At 36.3% G+C, this 21,670-nt stretch overlaps 1 protein-coding gene across 1 annotated transcript; it reads right to left on the bottom strand.

Annotated features, from left to right (window-relative positions):
- Positions 1–2,228: 2,228 nt before the first annotated feature.
- Positions 2,229–21,154, bottom strand: CSDC2 (cold shock domain containing C2). The gene is made up of 4 exons (XM_070947206.1): positions 21,077–21,154; positions 11,234–11,427; positions 5,603–5,725; positions 2,229–3,752 (listed from the first exon to the last, which is right to left on the bottom strand). The coding sequence occupies exons 2-4, from the start codon at positions 11,407–11,409 to the stop codon at positions 3,590–3,592; spliced, it is 462 nt and encodes a 153-aa protein (XP_070803307.1). The 5' UTR covers positions 11,410–11,427; positions 21,077–21,154; the 3' UTR covers positions 2,229–3,589.
- Positions 21,155–21,670: the final 516 nt, after the last annotated feature.

The following is a 21,670-nucleotide window of genomic DNA, read 5'->3' on the forward strand; positions in this document are numbered from 1 at the left end:
CAGCAAAAGGAAAGTGGCCTTCAGATCCTCACTTCATTGGACTTAAGAGCAGCTGCTGCATCGCAAGGAAAAGTCCAGAAAAATTCTCCCTCTATATCTACATACAGATGAATGATAATTCCTTTCAAAATCACTGTACTTCATTTTCTCCTGCATGTATGGAGTTTTCTTTCAAAATAGACCATTGGGGATGTTTTATTTGGGTTTTTAATGGAAGGAGGCAGAATATTCATATCATTAGTCACTGGTATAATGAGGACATTTCAGGAACAAGGGAACAATAATGTTCCACAGAATGACCTTAACCAACTTTTTTATAGCTCTGCTTGAAAAGAACTCATTTCTTATCACAAACATAGTTGTAATAAATCCACAAAGAGACTTCTTGGAATATGTTAATTAACAGCATATTGGGAACAGAGGGGGAATGTTAGGGTACCGTTTTATTTTAGGTTCCCCATATGAAGAAACAAATTCAGGAAAAACTAGGCTAAAACTTTTCTTAAATTTGCACTCCATTTCTACCCATATCGTGTTTATGGGAGAATATTTTTAAAACTTGGCTGTAGTGTAACATCCATCCAAGAAAGAATTGTATGAAAGCCTTCTCTACCTTGGCACCCTCCAAGTGTATTGAAATGGCAGTTCCCAGAATTTCCACACAATATGGCTTTCCAGGAATTGTAGCCCTAGCAAATCAGAAGGGAACTAAGTTGGAAAAGGTTGTGTTATACCAATGTTCTTCAAACTTGGCAACTTTAACATATGGACTTCAGGTCCCAGAATTCCTCAGACTGGCTATGAAAATTTGGGATATGAATTACACATGTTAGAGTTGCCAAGTTTGAAAAATGCTGCATTAGACTGGCATCCTTACAGCTAGTTCTGATATCATTTGGAAGTCCCCAAATCCTTATAGCTATGAGGGCTTTCTTTTTAATCTTTTGGGCTGAAATATAAATAGAGCGGAACTCAACACCCTGTGGCTACCTTGCATGAAATTTGCCATAAATCTAGGTTGGCAGTATTCTGTAGAACTAAACTATCTGTGTGGGGTGTCCTCCTTGAAAACTAAATATGAACATTAGGCTGTTTTCAAATGTTTATTTCTTCAGAGCAACAGCCTATCCTGAACCCTCCCCGTCTCACCTCACACCTAAGTGCAAGTTTGTAAAAGATCAAAGGGGCTGAAATCCCACAAATAGGAACAGTAAAAGTATGTTGGCAGACATTCACACACACACACACTCATTAAGGACACTGGAAATACATCCCAAATACAGAAAGCATATCTTTTATAGACACCAGTTTTATTCCAGCATACTGCAGTACCGTTATGCTATAGGCTCTACTTTCAGACTTCCTCATCTCATTCAAGAGAGCCTTACTAAATCCTCATCTCTCACATTCTTACTTCATTTACTTAAACACACCCACTAATTCCTAGAAGTATAGTATTTGCTTCCATGCATTAATTAAAAAACTTACTATCCATGTACATCTTTTCTTTCCAAGATTATGCAACTTCAGTGTGGCACTGCCCATATGCTTTCAACTTGGCAGACCATACAGTTTAGACTGTCTGACAATTCCATGCAAGTTCTGAGAATGTACATGGTATCATGGGAAACTCTTCTTAATGCATCTAAATCAATATTGTGCTTTTAAACAAGACCCTGTATATCCTGGGGAATTAAGATGTTGGGGAAAACACTGGATAGAATTGGAACAACTGAAGGACAATACTACTAGATACCATTTATATAATACTACTCATTAATCTTACCTCTGCTGAACATTTCTTCATCTTTTCTACACATAATCCTCATTCTCCAGTCACATAGAGGATAATTGTTAAAATCTTGAAGTTTGTACAACAGGAGGGAGAATGGGAGAATTAGCCTAAACATCCATTCTGAGGAAATGTGTTGTGAAAAGTATTCAGAAGTGCAATTACATGCAGATAATACTGAAACCTACATCTGTGAAAGCGTAATAAACAAAGGTGCTATTTTTCAAGCAGATCTTCAGGGCCAGAAACTATCATTCATAATATAAGAGGATGAAACAGATGCTTCCTGGTGATTTTATTTCAGATTTTCCTAGCATAATACAGACCAAATGAGTTGGAACTGCACCTCCCAGTAACATCTGGAGATACTATGTTAAGAAGACCATTCTAGCCCCTTTTAATGTTAATAATAATATAATCTTCTAACAAAGAAAGCTTCATCTGCAGGGGATTTTATTATTATGTATTACTTTCAGTAGATACAAATGCAATCATGGGCAATACTTAACACTTTATATGAAAAGTACAATGTCAGCAAAATAACACATTTCAGTAGAGGCTGAATTCTAGAATACCCTTGGACACATACTTTTAATGGCAAATAATTCCTGTATTTTGCTACCCTTTTAAAAAACAGATGCAACTTAGTTTACAATTAAGAGAAAATAGGAAAAGTTATTTTTTAGGTATAATCTGAATGTATATCACAACAGTCTGGAAGCAAGATACTGCTACAGTTCAGGCTACCTGGGACAAACCACTGTGGTGCGCATGGAAAAAATTAAAGTCAATTTGAGATTAATACATTTAAAAAAGTTCCTTCTTCAGCTACTTCCAGCAAAGAATTATTTGCAAAATTTACTGACTCCTTTGCATGGCAACAAGCAGAAGATCCTGATTTTGGTGATATCATCTTTTATAAGACCAAAAAAATCCCTCCACCCATTTTAGATATATCTGAACAAAACTTCACAGTGAGTTATTAATTTGTCTTTAGAAATGCTCCTTCCTTAGTGTTATATTCTATTGGATTACTGCATAATTATTTCAGACCCTATGCATGAAGTGTTTTTGAAAGAAGACTTGAAGCTATAGCAATAATTATATACACAAGTGGTAACCAAGCCATTGATCTCAAACTCAGCCAAAGATAAATAGAAATTTAGAGAAGTGTGATCCCTATGCAGGAGCAAGCCTATAGGCTCTTTTTTTGCATATGATTATACATGTAAGAAATACACACAACACCCCAAACAACAAAAAACAAACTTCAAGCAGGTGATTTAGAAAACTCTGAAAGAATGACAGCTTCACCATATTTGGACCATACAGAACTGTGTCCTAAAAAATACTATTTCACTGAATGCCTGTTCTGGCCGAGAAGGGTGCATAATAACAATGCAACAGCCTCTGCGGAAGATGGAAGGGGAATTTTTGTTAAAGGGATAGGATAACAGACAATTTCATTGCTAATTTGTTTAGAATAGAACCAGATAAACATCACTGTGGCCAACATATACTACTTTGATAGTAGATTTCTTTCATCCTATTGGGTATAGTCAGGAATTCATGACTTAAGTGTAAATCTACCCAGCAAAACTTTTCCACTCCTTGCTTGCCCTTCTATAACAAAAAAGCACATTTACAAACTAAGATTAGATCTTAGAAAAGACAAGATAAAGTTGCAAACATGTCACACAGCAAACAAAAATTGCCAGCCTGGCTCTTTCATTGCTCCAGTAGTTCCACCACCCACCATATCATTCAACTCCACTTCCTGCAGGCTCAAGAAGTAGTTTATGAGCCAATTATTTGGCCTGACCATGTTTCATGCTTTGTATGTGGTGCTAAATGAGTGAGCACCACCTCCACAGCCTGGAACTTCTGATTCTTTGGTGGGATGGGACAGATTTTATATGTGACCACATCTCCTTCTACTGGGACATATTCCCCCTCAATGCTGAAAAAGAAAAAAAAAGGAACATTTCAGAGCTCTGAATAAAAATATGGTGGAAACAAATGATGTAAAATTTGTCAGACAAGGCATAACAATTTTTTAAATAACTGCATTCCCTTTAGGAAGCTTCAATGCATCAGTATCTAAATAAGCAATTGCTATAAAACTAACATATAGAACTATCAAAGAAAACTGTATAAATTAAACACCATAACAGGATGTGAATTACATTCCTCCAAACATTATGCATTTTGTAGCACTCTAATTTAGGAAGAGTTCTGCCATCGTAGCAGAATTAAAATGTTAGGGTTTGGAATATTAGCCCAAATTTATTTTTAATAAAATTTTCTACTGCATTTACTATGAAGCACCTTTTAGCCAGCCAAAGATGACAACAGAAAATGGTTAATTCAACTTCCTCCAGCTACAAAATTTACAGCAAGATTTCTTCCTGTTTGGAGGAAATCCCTATTTTTAATCATGTACACTGATTTCTGAATATACTAACTGACCTAAGTGTAATTAAATTTCTTTGTTAAATAATTCACTGTATCAAAAAAAAAATATCTTGATGGTATCATAGACTCTCAAAAATGAAAGAACAATGTATACAAACACAGGACAATACTTTATAATTTGACCTTTAGTCTCTTGAACTGCCTCTGAATTTATCTCCTTTCAGTAGAGTGGGAGATTTCTTCAGATGCCACAAGACTCATTTGTATTATTGTTTACAGGCATACCAAATAAAATGGTCTATAAGCCAAAATGGTTTCCACACTGGTGGCTAGAAAATTAGAATATAGGAGATATTTCCATTTATTTTTCAAGCACAAAGTTGCAGCCTTCTGATTCCAAATAATCAGCGAGGCTGTAAGAGATGATGTCTGGGCATTTTAGGAAATGGCACAAGGGCTTCTTCCTTATCTCCACTAAGACAAATTTGAAGAACCAAAGTTCTGGAACATAATGTGCTTCACTGTCATGAATGGGCCAAGTGATAGGTGGGGTGGGTCCCCATCTTGCTGACGTATCACAAGAAACCTCTGCTCCTTTCTAAGAGAAAGCATTGATAATTCAGCCTCTTAGTTGTTCCCTTTATGTACTTGGCTCATATAGAAAATCAGACTGTCTATACTACATATACAATACTACAATAAGAATGTCTATATGCTTTTTTCTAAAGCGTACTTTAACCTTGATCTGGTTTACATAAGTTTTGGTCCAAATATTGTTTGTCTATCCCACTAGGTGCCACTCATTCACCTGCTGTGAAAGTGCCTTCAGAACCAATCATACTTTTCCTCAAGTTGATTGATAGGGAATATTGATGGGACCATTTGTGATGGGACCATGATCCTTGCACTGACTTTTTTTTTTTAATTTGAGGAATCTATCCCATTGGACAGGTATTGTATCACCTGAACAGCTCTCCAACTGGCATTCTTTACCAATGCAATAATTGAGCTACCTTACAAATTCTCAAAACAAGCGGGACAAATTGACTGCTCTGCACACCCCAAATATGTATACATGTATTTGTAAACCTTTATCCTGCCACAAGTGACACAACAGAAAGTTTCTGGAGAACAGTATTTCCTTATAGAAATTGAAATGGAAGGTCTGCAACACAGGTGTATATAAGTGATTATTGTATTGGAGTAGGTAGAGAAGCAGAAAAAATAGAAAGTTCATCTTGTTTTCTGTTAGTATCCATACATGAAAAAATGTAGTGCATAAGAATAGAATAATGTCAATAGTGAAAGTTGGGATGGAGAGAGAAAATAGGGATCCTCATTTACAAACACATAAGCCACTAAAGACATCAATGTTCCATTCCCCATAGAACTCACTCAGAAACATGTACAAATATGTCTTCTGTGCCATTCTCTGGAGTGATGAAACCATGGCCCTGGGAGCGTGAAAACTGCTTACATACACCTTTGTAGATGGGACCAGCAGAAGCACGAGCCGTCCTAGGGAAAAAAAGAGAGGGAAAAAAAGAAAAATGAAAATCAAACTGAGCTGTTCTGGTATTCAGAATAACAGAGTTGGAAGGGACCTTGGAGATCTTCTAGTCCAACCACCTGCTCAAGTAGGAAAGCCTATACCATTTCAGACAAATAGTTGTTCAATCTCTTCTTAAAAACCTCCATTCTTGCTTATGAAGTATTACCTTAATTAACCATATGCTTCTTCGTGAGAAGGATGCTTAAAGTGAGTAAAATATAAACAATTATGCTATAATAGGCAACACTGAAAAACATCTTTGATATACCTCTCATAAGACCAGCCAACATATTACCCTAGATTGTTTATTTATCTACTTCCAATATTATGTATACAAAGATAGATTCCATGGCGCCCTCCAGGTTTTGTGCAATTTAAGATATTACTACCTTTCACTGTTGGCCATGTTAGCTATGGCTCATAGGAGATTTACCTAGAATTCAACATCTGGAGATTCACATGTGTACATGTTTCTAATCTCAGGCTGTTTATACTATTTCAACAATACAATCTATAAATTAGATTCTCCAGGAATCTATTATCATTCAATCATTTTCTATTTTTCATGAGCTAATGGACATCATTTTGCCAAAGGGCCACTGGCAATCAGGCCCTTCTATCCCTTTCCAGGTGACCAGCCCGACATGGCCCAGGCATACCAATACATGTGGAGGGAGTTATTGACTATTAAAAATAATGGCCGTTAAGATAAAAATCAAGTTAAACGACACAATAATATAAAACATGTGATGGACAACATTGCTCAACTAAAAATGCCCCAAAGATGTCCTTTCAGGCCAAATGACCCCTCACCAATCCTGCTGTTTCAAAAACATGTCCTCTGTGGACCCAGATAGAGGCCTAAGGAGCCTCCCTCTTGTGGCAGCCAGGATCCAGGCTCTAGGCCCAGAGACAGTTGTCTTCTCTTCCTTGGGGTGGCAATCTCTCTCTCTTCGTGAAGGAGTCAGCCTCTTTTCCTTGTAGCAGCTTTGTTCTTTTCGCTCCCTCTCAATTCTTTTTTCCTCAGCTCTTCCATTTTGTCCTTCTCCCCTGCTGGGGACTATATTTCCCAGCCATCCCTTCCAGGGCTCCTTCTTGTCCCAATTCCAGGGGAGAGGCCCCAACCAGTCAGCCAACATGGAAATGCTGCCAATAGAGCAGGCTACATCAGGATTATCCGTTGCCAGCTACTACTTTGAATTCTTTTAATGTTTGTATCTTCAATATTAGTATTTAGCCAACCTGACTTCTGCTAGCTTCTTTTTCAATTGTCTTTGATTTTTCCAAGCATTAAGATTTATCCAATGATTGATGCTTTCACATTATGTGTTCAAAATGTAAGCTTCAGATTCATTATTAATATCAGTGGTGAAATCCGGCTGGATCTATCCGGCTTACGCAAACTGATAGCGCTGGTGGTGGGAGGCTCTGCCCACCCTCCGGGACATTATGTCCCATTTTTTACTCTCTGTGCATGCACAGAAGAGGCGTGCGTGAGCATAGCGAGCGCATGCACGCTCACATTCCTGAACCGGTAGCAATGGTAAGTGCATTTCACCGCTGATTAATATTGCAAGTAAGTAATTCAATTTTTACTTCTACTATTGAATAATGTGTTCTTGCAGACCAAAGTATTCTCAAACATTTTTTTTCAAGCAACACAATTCAAAGGCATGCAATTTTCTTCATTTCTGTTTTGTTTTTGTTTTTAATTATATAAACAGCTTTTTGGTGAGAACCAAATTATTTTGAATACGGCAAGCCATAACATAGATGAGGGACTTTATAATTTAAATTGGACACTAGAAGGGATTAAAGTCCAGGCAAAAAAGAAAAAAAAACTTGCCTTTTGGATTGGGATTTAAAAAATGACACTAAAATACCATAACTGAAATATTAAAAAACATCTTCAAAGAATGGGGGCAGAAATTAGTAGCCACAATATCAGTGTCTGCTTTTATGGATAGACTAATGAAGGACCGACAGAAGTGAAGCAAATTTTGCTTGATGCAAAAATAATGGAATCAGAAAGACTGAATTTAACAAAAGTGTGGATTATAAAACAGACCAAGCATTCAACTTGGAAATAACAATTTACAGGAAAAAATGTGGATTACAACACAGAGTACAGACAAGAGTTGAGAACATTTTACTGGATTCATGAAAGAAGCTTGCTAATGTTTTGAAAAACAAAGGGGAAATATAAAATACAACTAAAACATTGACCTGGATAAGGAATTTACTTCTCACAATTTTTTAAATCTTATTTCTAATGTTAAAATACAAAAGAAAAAAAAACCAACCATCAAGCTAACAACTATCAAACATTAATGATAAAAATAAAAAATGTGCACAAAAAAATAACAAATGACGAATATATAATTCACACTGACATTAAATATAAAATATTAACCCTGGTTGAATGCTAAAAAATACATTGAAAATATTTGATACATTCTCTTCCTCTTACATAACAGGTCCACAAGTAATTATAACTTTCCCATCTATATTTAATACTATGTTACAATACCCCAAAAAATGTCCCTGGTATGGAAAATTGTGATTCCATGCAAGTGGTGAGCAATCATGCACATGTGCACGCAGCTCCATTGTCCAAAAGGCAGCCTCCCACACCCACCCAGACTCAGACAAACGGAGCAGCCTTCCACTTGCGTGTCCTGTGAAAAACACTCAAAAAAGCCTCTGCAATGGGAAAAAGAAAATGAATTAAGGATTGAGATCGTTAGAAGTAAAAGAAAGGAATATAACAGTTTGCGTGATCAATATTAAAATATGACATGTTTTTGTAAAGCTCTGGTAACTCTTTAGGGACATTTTGCTAATGTCAGGACTGAAAAGCTGATGATTTATACTTTTGCATATAGAAGGGATAGGCTGGGGGAAAAGATATCTGTAAGTTTATGATGAGTTATTAATTTTTTTTTTATTTGTGATGAAGACTGGCAGCCACTTCTTTACATATTTCTTTTCTTTTGATTCTACTTCTTTCCTCTTTTTGTTCTAGTTTTCTTTTTCTTTCTTTGCACTTTATTTTTTTTCTCTTTGTATTTTTTTCTCTTTATATTTGCTTTTACTATTGTACTGAAAATTAAAATTAAAAAGCTTCCTTAATTGATCTAATTCAGTACCTTGGCTCCTACAGATTACGAACTGTTAATGGTACAGTGATCCTTGGCTTACAACAGGAATTGGCTTACAACAGATAAATTACACAGTTGTGAAGTAGAATTTTCTGTGACTGTGTCACTTAGCAATAGCAATTCTGGTAGTCTCAATTGCTGAAATTAAACATGACTATGTGGACCATTAAGCAAGGACCTCACGTGACAGTAACTTCTGCCGTCCTGCCAGTTTCCCCATTGACTTTGTTTGTGGGAACCTGGTAAGGAATGTTAGAATTTAGTAATCACATGATTACTAAGTAATCACATGATCACGTTTGGCTGCTGTAACAACTGAAACTCCATCACACTGTAAGTGCTTCTTATTCAGAGCCAATGTAATTCTGAATCGCTGTTTAATGAATAGTAATGAGGACTATCTATATTTCAATTGCAACAATTTGAAAGATTTTGGGTAGTTTGGCTAGTAATTCATCAACTTTTACACATTTTTGTTAGCAATATTTTCTAGAACCCATTTAACTATGTCATCTCTTTAGCAATTTTTTATTTCAATTAGACAGATATTCCATTTACTTATACCATCTTTTTTCACCAATATATCTTTGGGTATGTTGTCTTTTATGGAGTCCACCATTATTTAATAGATTTCCTTAACTTCCATGATTTCCTTAAACAAGTCTTTTATTTTTTCCCTTTTGATTATTATATCTAAATATGCAATCCAAAGAAACTGTGGATGTCTCTTGTCTCTTCTTGCTCTTCTCTGGAACTTGATGTTTACTTGAGCAAATACATTTCTGTTGCCTCTTGCTTTTGAACTACTTTCAATATATCAACACACAGTCATTTCACCTTCTTTTGTACTTTCTGCATATCAGGATATTTCTATTTTGTTCCAGCTTTACAAATGTTATAGCACATGTTATAAACATCAGTCCAGAATTTTCATTTATCATATCCACTACATAATATCTATTATTTACCATCATTGCTGTTGCTGAAATTGTATGCTATTGGTTTGATGAATGTTTTCTTTAATTTAAACTATAAAGGATTCATGATCTGAGCTGCAGTCACATCAGGTCTTATTTTTGCTGGCTGAAATCTTTGATTTTGCTCACAGCATATATTTTCAGTCTGATTCAGTTATATGTAAAGCCATCTTTTAGATTATAAATTAATCTAAAATATTTTAAATTACTAAAAGAAGGAAATTGCTTTAAATGTTAAATTGCCTCAGCAGAACTCTTTTAGTTTGTCTCCTACTTCCTTTCTATACTGAAGCCAACTTTCCCATTATTCCAGAGGTTATTTCAATTTTAGCCCTGCAATCATCTACATTGGGAGGATGTTATATCAATAAAGCACTGCACATTATCATAGAACTATTCAACTTCTAGTTCCTCTGCACCTGTGGTATTGGATCACCACAATATTGTCTTTTATATGAATTAATAATGGCTATCCCACTTTTATGATTTCTCATCCACATTAAATCTAATACTCCTCTGATATAAAGTGACTTATTCCAGTACATTTCAGTTTGTTGATTCCCACAATGTCAATATTCATTACTGACAACATCAAGTTTACCTGGATTTATGGTTCTGATGTTCCACAGACTAATGATGCATGTAACAATAGTATCAAATGTACATTGTATCTCTGGGCATCTCAGTGACTGGACATTCTTTCAACCTTAATCTACAGCAGCAGCAGCACCACCACCACCACCAGTACTACTACTATTGCCCTTTATTCTTCCCCAATAGTTTACTGTATATGATACCTTCTAACCTGATGCATTCAGTTTCCAGTATATTATTTTGATTGGGAATATCCATTTGGTTTTCTTGGAAGAACATTGGAATTGGTTGCCATTTCCTTCTCTAATGGAATGGAATAGTCTGATTTCTCATCTATAACCTGCTCCCATATCTGCACTTCCAGGATTAAATACATTGAAATGGCAATTGTATAACACAAAATCATGGATTAAACAGGGCTATGACCTGGTCCAAAAAGGCTCTTATGATAATTTTAATGAAATATGGGTATGATTTGGTATTCTCATTATGTGAGGAACTGAATAATCAAAGTTATCCAAAAAAAGCAGCATTGCAAACATTGCAATGTTCAACTCTTTCTCTAGGATCATAATGTGTAGAGAATCAGGGAGAAATAGACCAGAAATACATGCACCTGGGAACAAGGATACAATTATGACTGCAATTCCTCACTTCTTCCAGCCTCAACTAATAGGCTTCATGTCATCAAATTCTAAAATAAAAATCTGATCAATAATTCTGGTCAATTTTGGATACTTACGCGGAATAAGTCCTTGTTCTTTTTGTGGGAAGAGGGCTGGGTAAGTCCCGAAGAAGGTGACTACCCCTCTCACAAATCCGGCTTCCCTCTCTGTTGAATGGGAAAATAGGCCACACAGGTGACTTTGGAGAGTGGAGAGGCGGTACTGTAGATTGAGATGTCTGGTCAGATGACATGGTGGAAAGATCTGTCTCCTGGAATGAAAGAATCAGTGTCAGTGGGAAATTAAATGAGCAGCAGTGCTCAGCTTTGAAGTTTGACTTGCAGTGCAAGACAGAAGCAAAGGAATACATTGCCTAAGGATTTTTTTTTACTTCATGGTAATTTTGATAAGAGGTTCTAACAACATTAATGTAATTCCTGAGATAATTCAGTGTATATACACACCTACACTATATTGATTCACTATAATTCATCATTACTGTATTAATACCACATAGGAAGAATCTCTCTAAAACAGTAAGGGATTAGCCAGGCAGTGAGAACACTACAATGTGTGTTTGCAAAAATGTTTCCCATTTAAAGTTGGCAAGGAAGGATTCCAGACCCAAAACACCTGAAAAACAACAGGCTGGGAAAGACTGTTCCAAAATGCATCTAAACTTCCCTCCTCTGTCTTTCTGCCTCTCTCTCTGTCATCAGGGAATAACAATACTGCAATAATAAATAATAGGCACCTTGGGTGCAATTCTAAAACATCTACAGTACCATTTGAACATAATTGACAAAACCACTATTAATCAGCTGCAAAAAACAACTTTACTTGGAAATACTTACATCCTGCAACAATACCTTTAATGCCATCAAACGACATTTGCCTGGCCTAGGTCTTGGGAAAGACTCAGTTGATGGACAAAAATGCCAAATCCATTCTAAACACCTGGTTGACTGTACAGACAGCCATAATTTATTAAACTTATATGCAGCTTGACTCTCAATTACTTAGCACACCGCCACTCTAACCTGGTGTCTCTTATATCCTAAACACTCTCCTTCCCAAGTATGCATATCTTTGCATTCTTAGATACAGCCACAATTATTAAAAGAAATGAGTTTTTAATTATTTTTACTTTCATATTTAGCAACCATCTTCATCCTCACCATTCACAGTTTAGTTATCTGTTTGGAAACTAGACAAGTGCATCATGCAAAGCCATGATATGGTTTGTTTTGTTTTGGCTGCTTGTTGTATGAACTCAGCCATATTTTTATATGATTTAGTGTAATGTGTGAAAGTAGCAAGTGGTGACCTATTCAACAGTCTTCATTAAACAAATCACAAAGTACCCTAAAAGATAAACTCAGACATAGAGGAATAAATGTTTTGTATGATTCTCCAAAAATTGAGGGAACAACTTTTAGGGAACAGTAATTCAGTCATCTTCTAGCTTTTTGGCAATAGCAAACATCTGGTTTTGCTACTACTAAAAGATTTATACATCACAGGGCAAACAATGTATGTCAATGTCAAATTCTCAGTGAGTTATTTCTTATGAAATGCAAGGGACAGGAATGAATTCCCTGAATTCTTTGATCCAGGGCAGACTAAATATATCAGCCTAAGGCAGTCTAGTATTGCGCATTTCTTGGAAGTCCTTAGGCTTGTACACTGCAGAGTCTACCTTCCCACATGAAACATTCATAGCATACATCTGGGGCAGAAGCAAGCCTTGGAAAATACTGGCTCAATTCCAAAACAAACTTAACCATTTCTATGGAAATACAGCATCAACTCCCAAATTTTGGATTATTTGAACACTGCTTACAGTCTTAAATCTTAAAATAGATTTTATCTCACAAGTAAATAAACAATTGTTTATTGTCCTATTAAGACTGTATTTTCCTTGGTGAAGTTCAGTGGTTAAACCAAGGCTTCCCAGATAAGTGAGGACACAAGTTCTGCCATTTTAACTTGTTCTTCTTTTGCCAGACAAAGGAGTGTCATGACAGACAGTTAGGCTCATGCTCCTCTTTTGTGAAGCTATGCCATTCTACTTTTCAGAAATTCTTTAATCATAAAGATTGAAGTGCAAAACTGAGAGAATCTCGTACAAACCAGAGTGTAAAGTAAGCCTCTCCAAGGCTACCATGGGAAACAAATCAATTTAACCCTTAGCAGAGTAGGGAAAAAGAGCCACAGATTTACTATAACACTAAGCCATAAACTATACTATGCAAATAATAACTAATTAATGGATTCACACAATACACTAAGGCTGAGCACATTGTAAGCCGCCCTGAGTCTTCGGAGAAGGGCGGCATATAAATCAAATTAAAAAAAAAAAAAAAAGGCAGTGTTTCTCAACCTTAATGACTTTATATGTAGACTTCAGCTCCCAGAATTCCACACATCTTAAATTTGACAACGTTGGGAAACATTGGACTAAAGTAAAAATGAAGAGTTCATTACAGCAGAAAAGAACCAGGTCTTTAGGCAGCAGGCCAAGAGACTTTTCTGCTGAAGTGCTGTTCTTTGGACAAGAAAGATGGCTGCATCTTCCCTCCTTTTTGCTTTACAATGCTCTGTACTCTGTACCTTGCTCTCTTCAAGGGAAAAAAACCAGCAATTATTCCTATTATCTCTCTCTCTCTCTCTAAGATATAGAGATATCGATCTCTCTTCACCCATTGCATTAAATATAATGCATAATATACCAACTAAGTTTTTGGTTTGAAACGTTTCGCTGCTAAATGTACTTGCATTCCCTCAGCGCATAAAAACCGGTAATAGATGCAAAGAATCAAACTGCAAAGGCAGGACATGCTAATTAATTCATTTCATGCTTGAATTTATTACCCAAAACTAGGTCCAGTATGAAATAACTAAAGGGAGCAAGGGACGAAAACATATTAAAATCAGATATTAAGAACAGTAATGTTTATTTATCTTCCAGGTATGCTTAATGAGGTGAGGAGTTATATTCTAATACTCTTGAGGATGCCACATTAGAATAATCTGCCCTAGACTGATACACTAAATTGCTGATTGGGAATAGATTTTACATGCAATTCAAGCAGTCACAATGTAAAAATGACCATGTAGCATAAAGATATCCTCATTAGCGTATCTTTCCATCCTTTTATGAAGAGATACAGTATTATCACACACTTCTTCGTTCAAATACCCTAGAATATTATGGCACGTTTTCCCATATTCCTATTATGTTCTTTAGGAGGCTGCAGATTTTATAGCTAGAAATAGCTCTTATAGCTTACTTTCAAAAGGCATCTAACCATCATTAATTGGGGCAGAAAATTAGGTGAATAATTTTTCCAGGGGAAGAAGAAATTCCCCAACAATTTTTGAATATCAGAACTGCCCACTTAACTGGTGTCTTCTCATTAAAAAAAACTCATGGGCGAGTTCTGTTGTGGTATTTTCAGTTAGAATGTTATCAAATGTGGAAACTCAGACTGCAGATCAGTGGACAGATAATCTTATCTTCTCTTTCACTCTACATTAAGACATACTCCTTGACTATCTTGCAGCTAACTCAGGGCAAGAACTCAACTATCTGCTCGAAAGCATTTTTCAAAAATTCTTTCTTCTTCGAAATAATTTATAAAGTTAAACTCCTTTTCATGTAATGAATTAGAATTAGGAAAAAAATTGCAGATTACTCTGATAAGGATATTCTGTTGTTTTTCCTGTGGCAGTCTGCTAGGTATTATATAATAATAGACAAGAGTCAAAAGAAGATGAAAATAATGGCTTATCTAGTGCTCTTTGGCACCATTTATATCAGCGTGTGATCTACCAGTGTAAGTTTTTCCTTGAAAGAATAAGACTTTAGACAAAACAATTTCTCACTCTGCTCTGTGGGCAATCATTTACTTACAGATGTTTTTAGAAGCTCTTCACTAAGTTAGAGGAAAGTTAGAGTGGTTAGAGCTAACCATGATTCAAGTATATAATAACATCTAGTTTCTGTACTATTGATTTGTTAAGTATTAAAGAAATACATTTATATACACTGCTCAAAAAAATAAAGGGAACACAAGCAGAAGACATCCGAGATCCGAATGAATGAAATAGCCTTATTAAATACTTTGTTCGTTACATACAGTAGTTTTGTGTTCCCTTTAGTTGTTTGAGCAGTGTATAAACTACTGTATATAAAGAACAAAGTATTTAATAAGGCTGTTTCATTCATTTAGATCTTGGATGTCTTCTGCTTGTGTTCCCTTTACTTTTTTGAGCAATATACTACTCCATATGCCACATGTATTGAGATTTACAATAAGAATGTTGTAAAACAACATTTAAAATAATTTTAAAACATATTCATTAAAGGTGGGGGGGAGAGTACTTTTCCAACATTCATATCTGGAAGAACTGGGCAAAGAACAAAGTTTTCAAATGGAATTTAAAATGAAGTATATTAATTATAATTATTATCTGGTTTACCCAAAATGTTAAACCCAAATACATTATATGATCCAAATCAATGTTAGAAGCATAATTTTATCTCCTCTTTCAGGAAGCAGTCCTGGGTCTGCTTATTAGCCATTTTAAAAGAATGGAAAGATACTGCTTTGTGCTAGGGACTACATAAGTATATGAACATTACTCTAGTTAGAACACTGGTTTCCCATTGCCATCTGAACTTATATTTTAGGCCAAAAATGTGACAACTGCAATAAGATAGGGATGCCAATGCCAATAGTCAGATATTGTCTCTGAACAGATATCCATTCTATTTGTAGGATAAGACTTTAATTATATATAATTAATCCATCAGGAAGTTGGTTGATTGCAGAACAGCACTTATTACCCATCCTTCAACAGTTTATAGATTTAGAAAGGACCAAAACTATTTTGTTGCTCTCTGAAAATCAAGCTAGATGATTGAAATACTACAATAGAAAATTCTGAAAAATATCTAATGGAACATAGGAATACAAGAACTTTCCCTTATATAGTGTTTATTATTGATTCTTATTCATTCTGGGCCCAAGATTTGTTTACAAATTCTTAAGCTTTTTTTAGTAAAATAAATTTTAATCTCTCTTTTCTGTATACAAGTTGAGAACCATCTCTGACTTGATGTTGTAACTGCTAGCCACATTATCCCTTGAAAATTTAAAATGAGGGCATTATCGTGATTGCCTGCAAGAAGCAGCTATCTACCAGTCACAGCCTTCTATCTCTGAATAAACCTGTTCTGGTTTTAGTTACTAGGATAAATAATATCAATTTTTCATAAATGTGTCGACCCTTAAAAAATACTCATACTGCATGATGCTAAAATTAATTCTCAATATTAAATATTTAATTTGACATTCCCAAACCTATTGCTAATATTTTTTTCTGGCTGCCTTCAAAATTACACCATAGCATTTTAGTTATTTAGTTGTACAGATTTCCAAAGTGTCACTAGATATAGTCGGTTAGACTTAGTTGCCAGAGCAATACAAAGAATATTTGCTAATGTAACATTATGTTTTGATATTGCTAAATGGGTGTATGGGTGAATGCAATATAAATATTTATGTCTTTTGCTTCATTTTGAGTATTTTCAAGCTTTTGTCAATTTCTTGTATTCATTTACTGCTAGACATCCAAATCCCAGCTGCAAAAGATGTGGAAGGTCATCCTGCTCTGCAGATCATATCAAGACATATATTCAAACATTTGTCGCAGATGAGAACCCAGAATACTTAGCTGCAAGGCAGTGGAGCTTTGGAGGACAGAATTTCCAATTAAACCTGCTCTTTTTGGTGATTTAGGCTTTCAGTTTTGGGCTGCAAAAACCTGAACTAGTAGATGGCAGCAAAATGACACAGAAAACTTGTTCCTGTCATCTAGGGTCACCTGGATTTTTGTAGCCCAGATTTGTATCCTTACTGCTTTACTGTAAAATGCCTTGAGTTTTGTTGGAGTAAAAATCATTAGAGACCCAAAGTCCATTATGACAAAACCAATGCCTCTTCAGACTCAGATTTAACTACAGATAGTCCTCGACTTACAACCATTCAGTTAGTGACCATTCAAAGTTGCAATGGCATTAAAAAAAGTGACTTACAACCAGTCCTGGTGCTTACAAAGGTTGCAGCATCCTCAAAGTCACATGATTGAAATTTGGGGGCTTGGCAACTGGCAAGTATTTACAATGGTTGCAACATCCCAGGGTCATGTGATCATCTGCAACCTTCCCTTCAGGCTTCCAACAAGCAAAGTCAATGGGCGAAGCCAGATTCACTTAAAATTGCATGATTCGTTTAACAACTGCAGTGAGTCATGTAATCTGGCAAAAAAAAAAAAAAAAAGGACATAAAACAGAAATTCTGGTTCTATCGTAATTGTGGTTGTAAGTTGAGGACTACCTATACCTATGCAAGAGTGTTTGGAGTTTGTTTGTTTGTTCGTTCATTTCTTACATATCATAGTTCATGGTGTTCTGTGGTCTTAGAAGAAGATGCAGAAAGTAATATCACAGCATGAGAAAGCACCAACAAAGAAATAGGTCTCTAATTCATTACTCATCATACATTCAAACAAAGATCATCTAGTAAATACTATAACCCTCTTAAGGTTTTCAATTAACAAAGTTATGAAAGTTTTAATGAATATTTGCAATTTAATTTGCCTGTTGAAGGCAAGACAGAATTATCCAATTCTACACATTATTTGTGTATCAGGATCTAAATGTTGTAATTTAGTTTTTTCATTATCCAAGAACCAGAAAGAAGGAGCATGTTGGATATACATATCATCAGAAGCAGGTGGCTTTTTTTTGCTTTTTACTTTTTTTTTAATAGGGTCTATTTATTTAATACAGAACACCTATTCTTTGTTGGAAGATGTCTGAGTGTCTTATGCAACTCATGCTTTAACAACCTTGTCCATGTATATACAATATGCACATACAATGGTGTGCAAAATGCTTTAAGTTGAATTGTTTTGAATTTGAAACATATTGTTCTGAAAATAAACTACTCCACTTCAAGTGTTAAACAGCCCTTTCAACTACTACTAAAGTGTTGTAAGCTCAAAACCTCTGAAGTTTGAAATATTTCTCAAATTCTAAAATAAAACGATTTCATGGGTGTTTCATATTCAAAACAGAGTTGGGAAGACTCAACTCTGCACATCTCTGTGACAATATTTGTGTTCTATAATGAAAAAAGTTGATGATGATTGTCATCAGATTATTGTCCACTGGTTCATAGTAACATGTTGGTTGCTAGCACCCAAATTCTGATTATGTGACAATGGGGATGCTGCAATGGTTATAAGTGTGAAGACCAATAAGCCAGTTTTTTCAATGTCCTTGTAAGTCACTAAACAAATGGTTGAGAATTGAGGACCACCTGTACTTAGATTGTTCAGGCTTATTTTGAGCTGTATATAAGTACCAAGGAAATATGGATTTTATGTCAGACAGAATGAGAACCTTGAATTCACAATTCACAGAACACAATCAGTAAATGGAGTTCAGACCAGAATTCAATTTGCTGTGCCAGCTTTATTCACATTCCAATTTAAAACCAAAGTTAGATTATGGCCCATCAACTTTTCATTCTAATTTCCTGGTGTCAAACTATATAAGGATGAATTGCTTAGATAGGCAATACTAATTTAATAAGGTTTTTCTCTATTTTTCTTATAATAAATCTTGTAAAATTATATTAGTTATTGAGCAAGGATTATAATGTATAAGCAGTTTCAATAATGAGAAAATGACACCATTTGAGCTGGTAAAATAAATCCCTCAATAGCATTTTTGTGCATGTGCACACACAGCCATAACCAATACCAAAAACCAATTAATTTTTAAATGCTATCACTCTTCCATGTACCTTAAATATTGTCATACCAAGGGAAAATTGCCAGAAAAATTATCTGTTTAAATAAATACATTGGTTCTTCCAATGCAGAAAGCATGTAGATACTATACTAAATGGAAGCTTTCACCTAGAGGCAAAAGTAATCACACCTAATTGGATTTCCAAGAGGTAATTTGTTCCCACTGTCTGGCCCTTTTATTAGATCCTTGGTTTTTAAACAAATTATTATATATACATAGTTCAAAAAAGAGAAACATTGGTAGTTTTATGAAGATTTTTTTTTAATTCACGCAATGCTAGCAAGCAAACTTGTCCTCTCTTACTAAATGGCTCCATCAATTAAAAATGCACACTTAAAGATAGTGCCTTCCCCCACTTTATCTTAAAGTGCCAGGAATGAATTAGAAAACAGATTTTTGGCCCCAACTACATCTAGCCATATAATGTTGCCTTGATAAAAACAAAAGACCCCTCTTCTAACAGATCAACATTTTAAACTATAGCCAGAGTGAGTATAACAAACTGATTAAAAGACAGATAAATCCAATCCAAGATAATATTCCATGCATTATTAGCTAAAATTACCTTTGGTCCCCAGAAGTACCATATGAGACATAATCAATGTTAAATCTTTAAACTGGCACATCTTATTTTTACTGCAACAGTTACCCTTTTGGCAGTTATTATAAATGCAGATATACACATTAGTGTGTGTGTGTGTGTGTGTGTGGGTGTATAATTTATTAATGCCACAAAACAGCCTCTCCAAATGTAGTCCCTCAGATGTTAGATTTCTCCTCTTAATCTCCAAGCCTGTTCTAAAATCTTGCCATAAAACATGGTTATAAATCTTAAAGAAATAATAGCTATAAATGTGTGATTAAATGTCACACTTTTATTTTGCTGTGGGTCACAGATTATAGTCCCCCTCTTATACTTCCTTCTTTAAATGTTCAAAACTATACATATGCCACTGAACAGTTAAAAGATTAAACTATTCATTCCTTTCCTAAGATGGTAGAGGGTCAATGCAAGGGAAAACACAATCACTTTCACTTCCATGTTATAAATTTGTAGCAGGACTCAGCACTCCTTCAAAAAAGGGAACTTCTATACAAAAGGCATCTCTGAAAGTAAACAATTTTTAAAACCCACCCACCAATAACTGGGTTTCCTCCAAGGGCTACCACTCCCCTACACAGAACAATCAGTCGCACCCTTATGGAGGAGCCATAGTTAAACAGGCACATTTGCAACCACTATTTAATCTAAGGCGAGATGAATGCCATCTTTATGGTCTGAATACAGAAACCTCCTCAGTGCTAGGAAACCAGGCATTAGGAGGAGGCAAGCGAGGGGAGAAGCGATGAAGACCAAAAGGGGTGCGGGGAACTGAATTATTTTACAAATCCTACAGGCCGCCTTTATGGTTTTTCTAAGGCAAACACACAAACCTCCAATTACGGTTTTCGCATCACTTCCTCCGCCCTCCACTGCCCTCAAATCCTGGCCCCTTGCCGCTTGCTCCCCTGTCAAATTGTATATACCCTGCGAAGGGGCTATATAGCGGATTAACACCTATTGGGGAAAACCCCTCTTGGCGCTTTTATTCTGGGGCCAGAGCTCCTTTTCCTTCGGAATAAGAGGCAAGAAAGGCGTCCCACCTGATCCTAGCTTCAAAGAAACAGAGACAGACGAACGGCAGGCTGTTCAAAGGCATAATATACGTGCACAAGCGCGCACCCAGACGAATCCGGGGGGGGGGAGGGAATCCAGCGCGACCCTTCGCGCACATCCAAAATCTCACTCGGCTGTTATGCATCAGGCGGAATTGTTAGTCCCAGCGCAATAAATGATAAATAAAGACGAATCCCACGCATTCCGCTCCAGCGCCTCTTCTCTCTCAACGTGGCGCCTTTCCCCCCTTGTTCAGCTCCCGTTTTCCTCCTAAAGCTGCCTAGCTGGGAATTTGCAAAGCATCCTTGCCTCCCTCCCAAGAGAAACTATCGGTCACCTTCGCCCGAGCGGTGGTTCCCTCACACGGCGCTTTACCTCAGGGCTTCGCCTTTGCGCTTCCTCGCCCGCTTTGATTATGATCTTCCTCGTCTCTCCCAAACTACCAGCAGCCTTTCTGACGAATTTAAAGGACCGGGGTGTGGGGGGGAGGGGGGATGGAGAAACCTCCCCTCCTGACGTCAGAATAGTGGAAGGTGGGCGGGGTTTGGATGGCGTTTTGTGTACCAGATTTTAAAGAGACCTGGCTTGGCCGGGGGGGGGGGGAGAAGGGAAAAGAAAGGCTGCGTCCTAGGAGTTGCTTTCATTCGCCTAGACAACAAAGCCTTTTCTGCGAGAATTTACCAAATGCAACTGCTCAATCTCTAGAGGGTCTGTAGGAACAAACCTGGGCCGGAAGGGAAGCAAATTTTGTAAAAAGGAGCCTCCTGTGCAGCTTTCTCTGGGCCTCGAAGCTTTGGCCTGTTACCTTAGTGTAGTAGTAGAAGATGCTATTTTCCCACCCTTTCTTCTGCAATGAGAGTCATCTATCAGTCTGGTTGAATGAGTAGCCTGGCTAAGGTGGAGGGTGGGGGGGAAGGGAGAAGGGAGAAGTGGGGAGGGAAATCGCCTTTGCCTTAAGCAACAAAGTAT

Source organism: Pituophis catenifer, unplaced genomic scaffold (assembly GCF_029215685.1).
Source record: "Pituophis catenifer annectens isolate HBS135680 unplaced genomic scaffold, rPitCat1.0.hap2 SCAF_7, whole genome shotgun sequence".
Classification (NCBI taxonomy): domain Eukaryota; kingdom Metazoa; phylum Chordata; class Lepidosauria; order Squamata; family Colubridae; genus Pituophis; species Pituophis catenifer.

What these genes read in the sequence shown, in the direction of transcription:
- CSDC2 (XM_070947206.1), bottom strand. Translation starts at nt 11,409, where the DNA reads ATGTCATCTGACCAGACATCTCAATCTACAGTACCGCCTCTCCACTCT. An exon ending in AGAACAAGGACTTATTCCGC is followed by an intron (nt 5,726 to 11,233) that starts GTAAGTATCCAA and finishes TTTTTTCCCTAG; the next exon opens with GACGGCTCGTGCTTCTGCTG. An exon ending in ATATTTGTACATGTTTCTGA is followed by an intron (nt 3,753 to 5,602) that starts GTGAGTTCTATG and finishes TTTCTTTTTCAG; the next exon opens with CATTGAGGGGGAATATGTCC.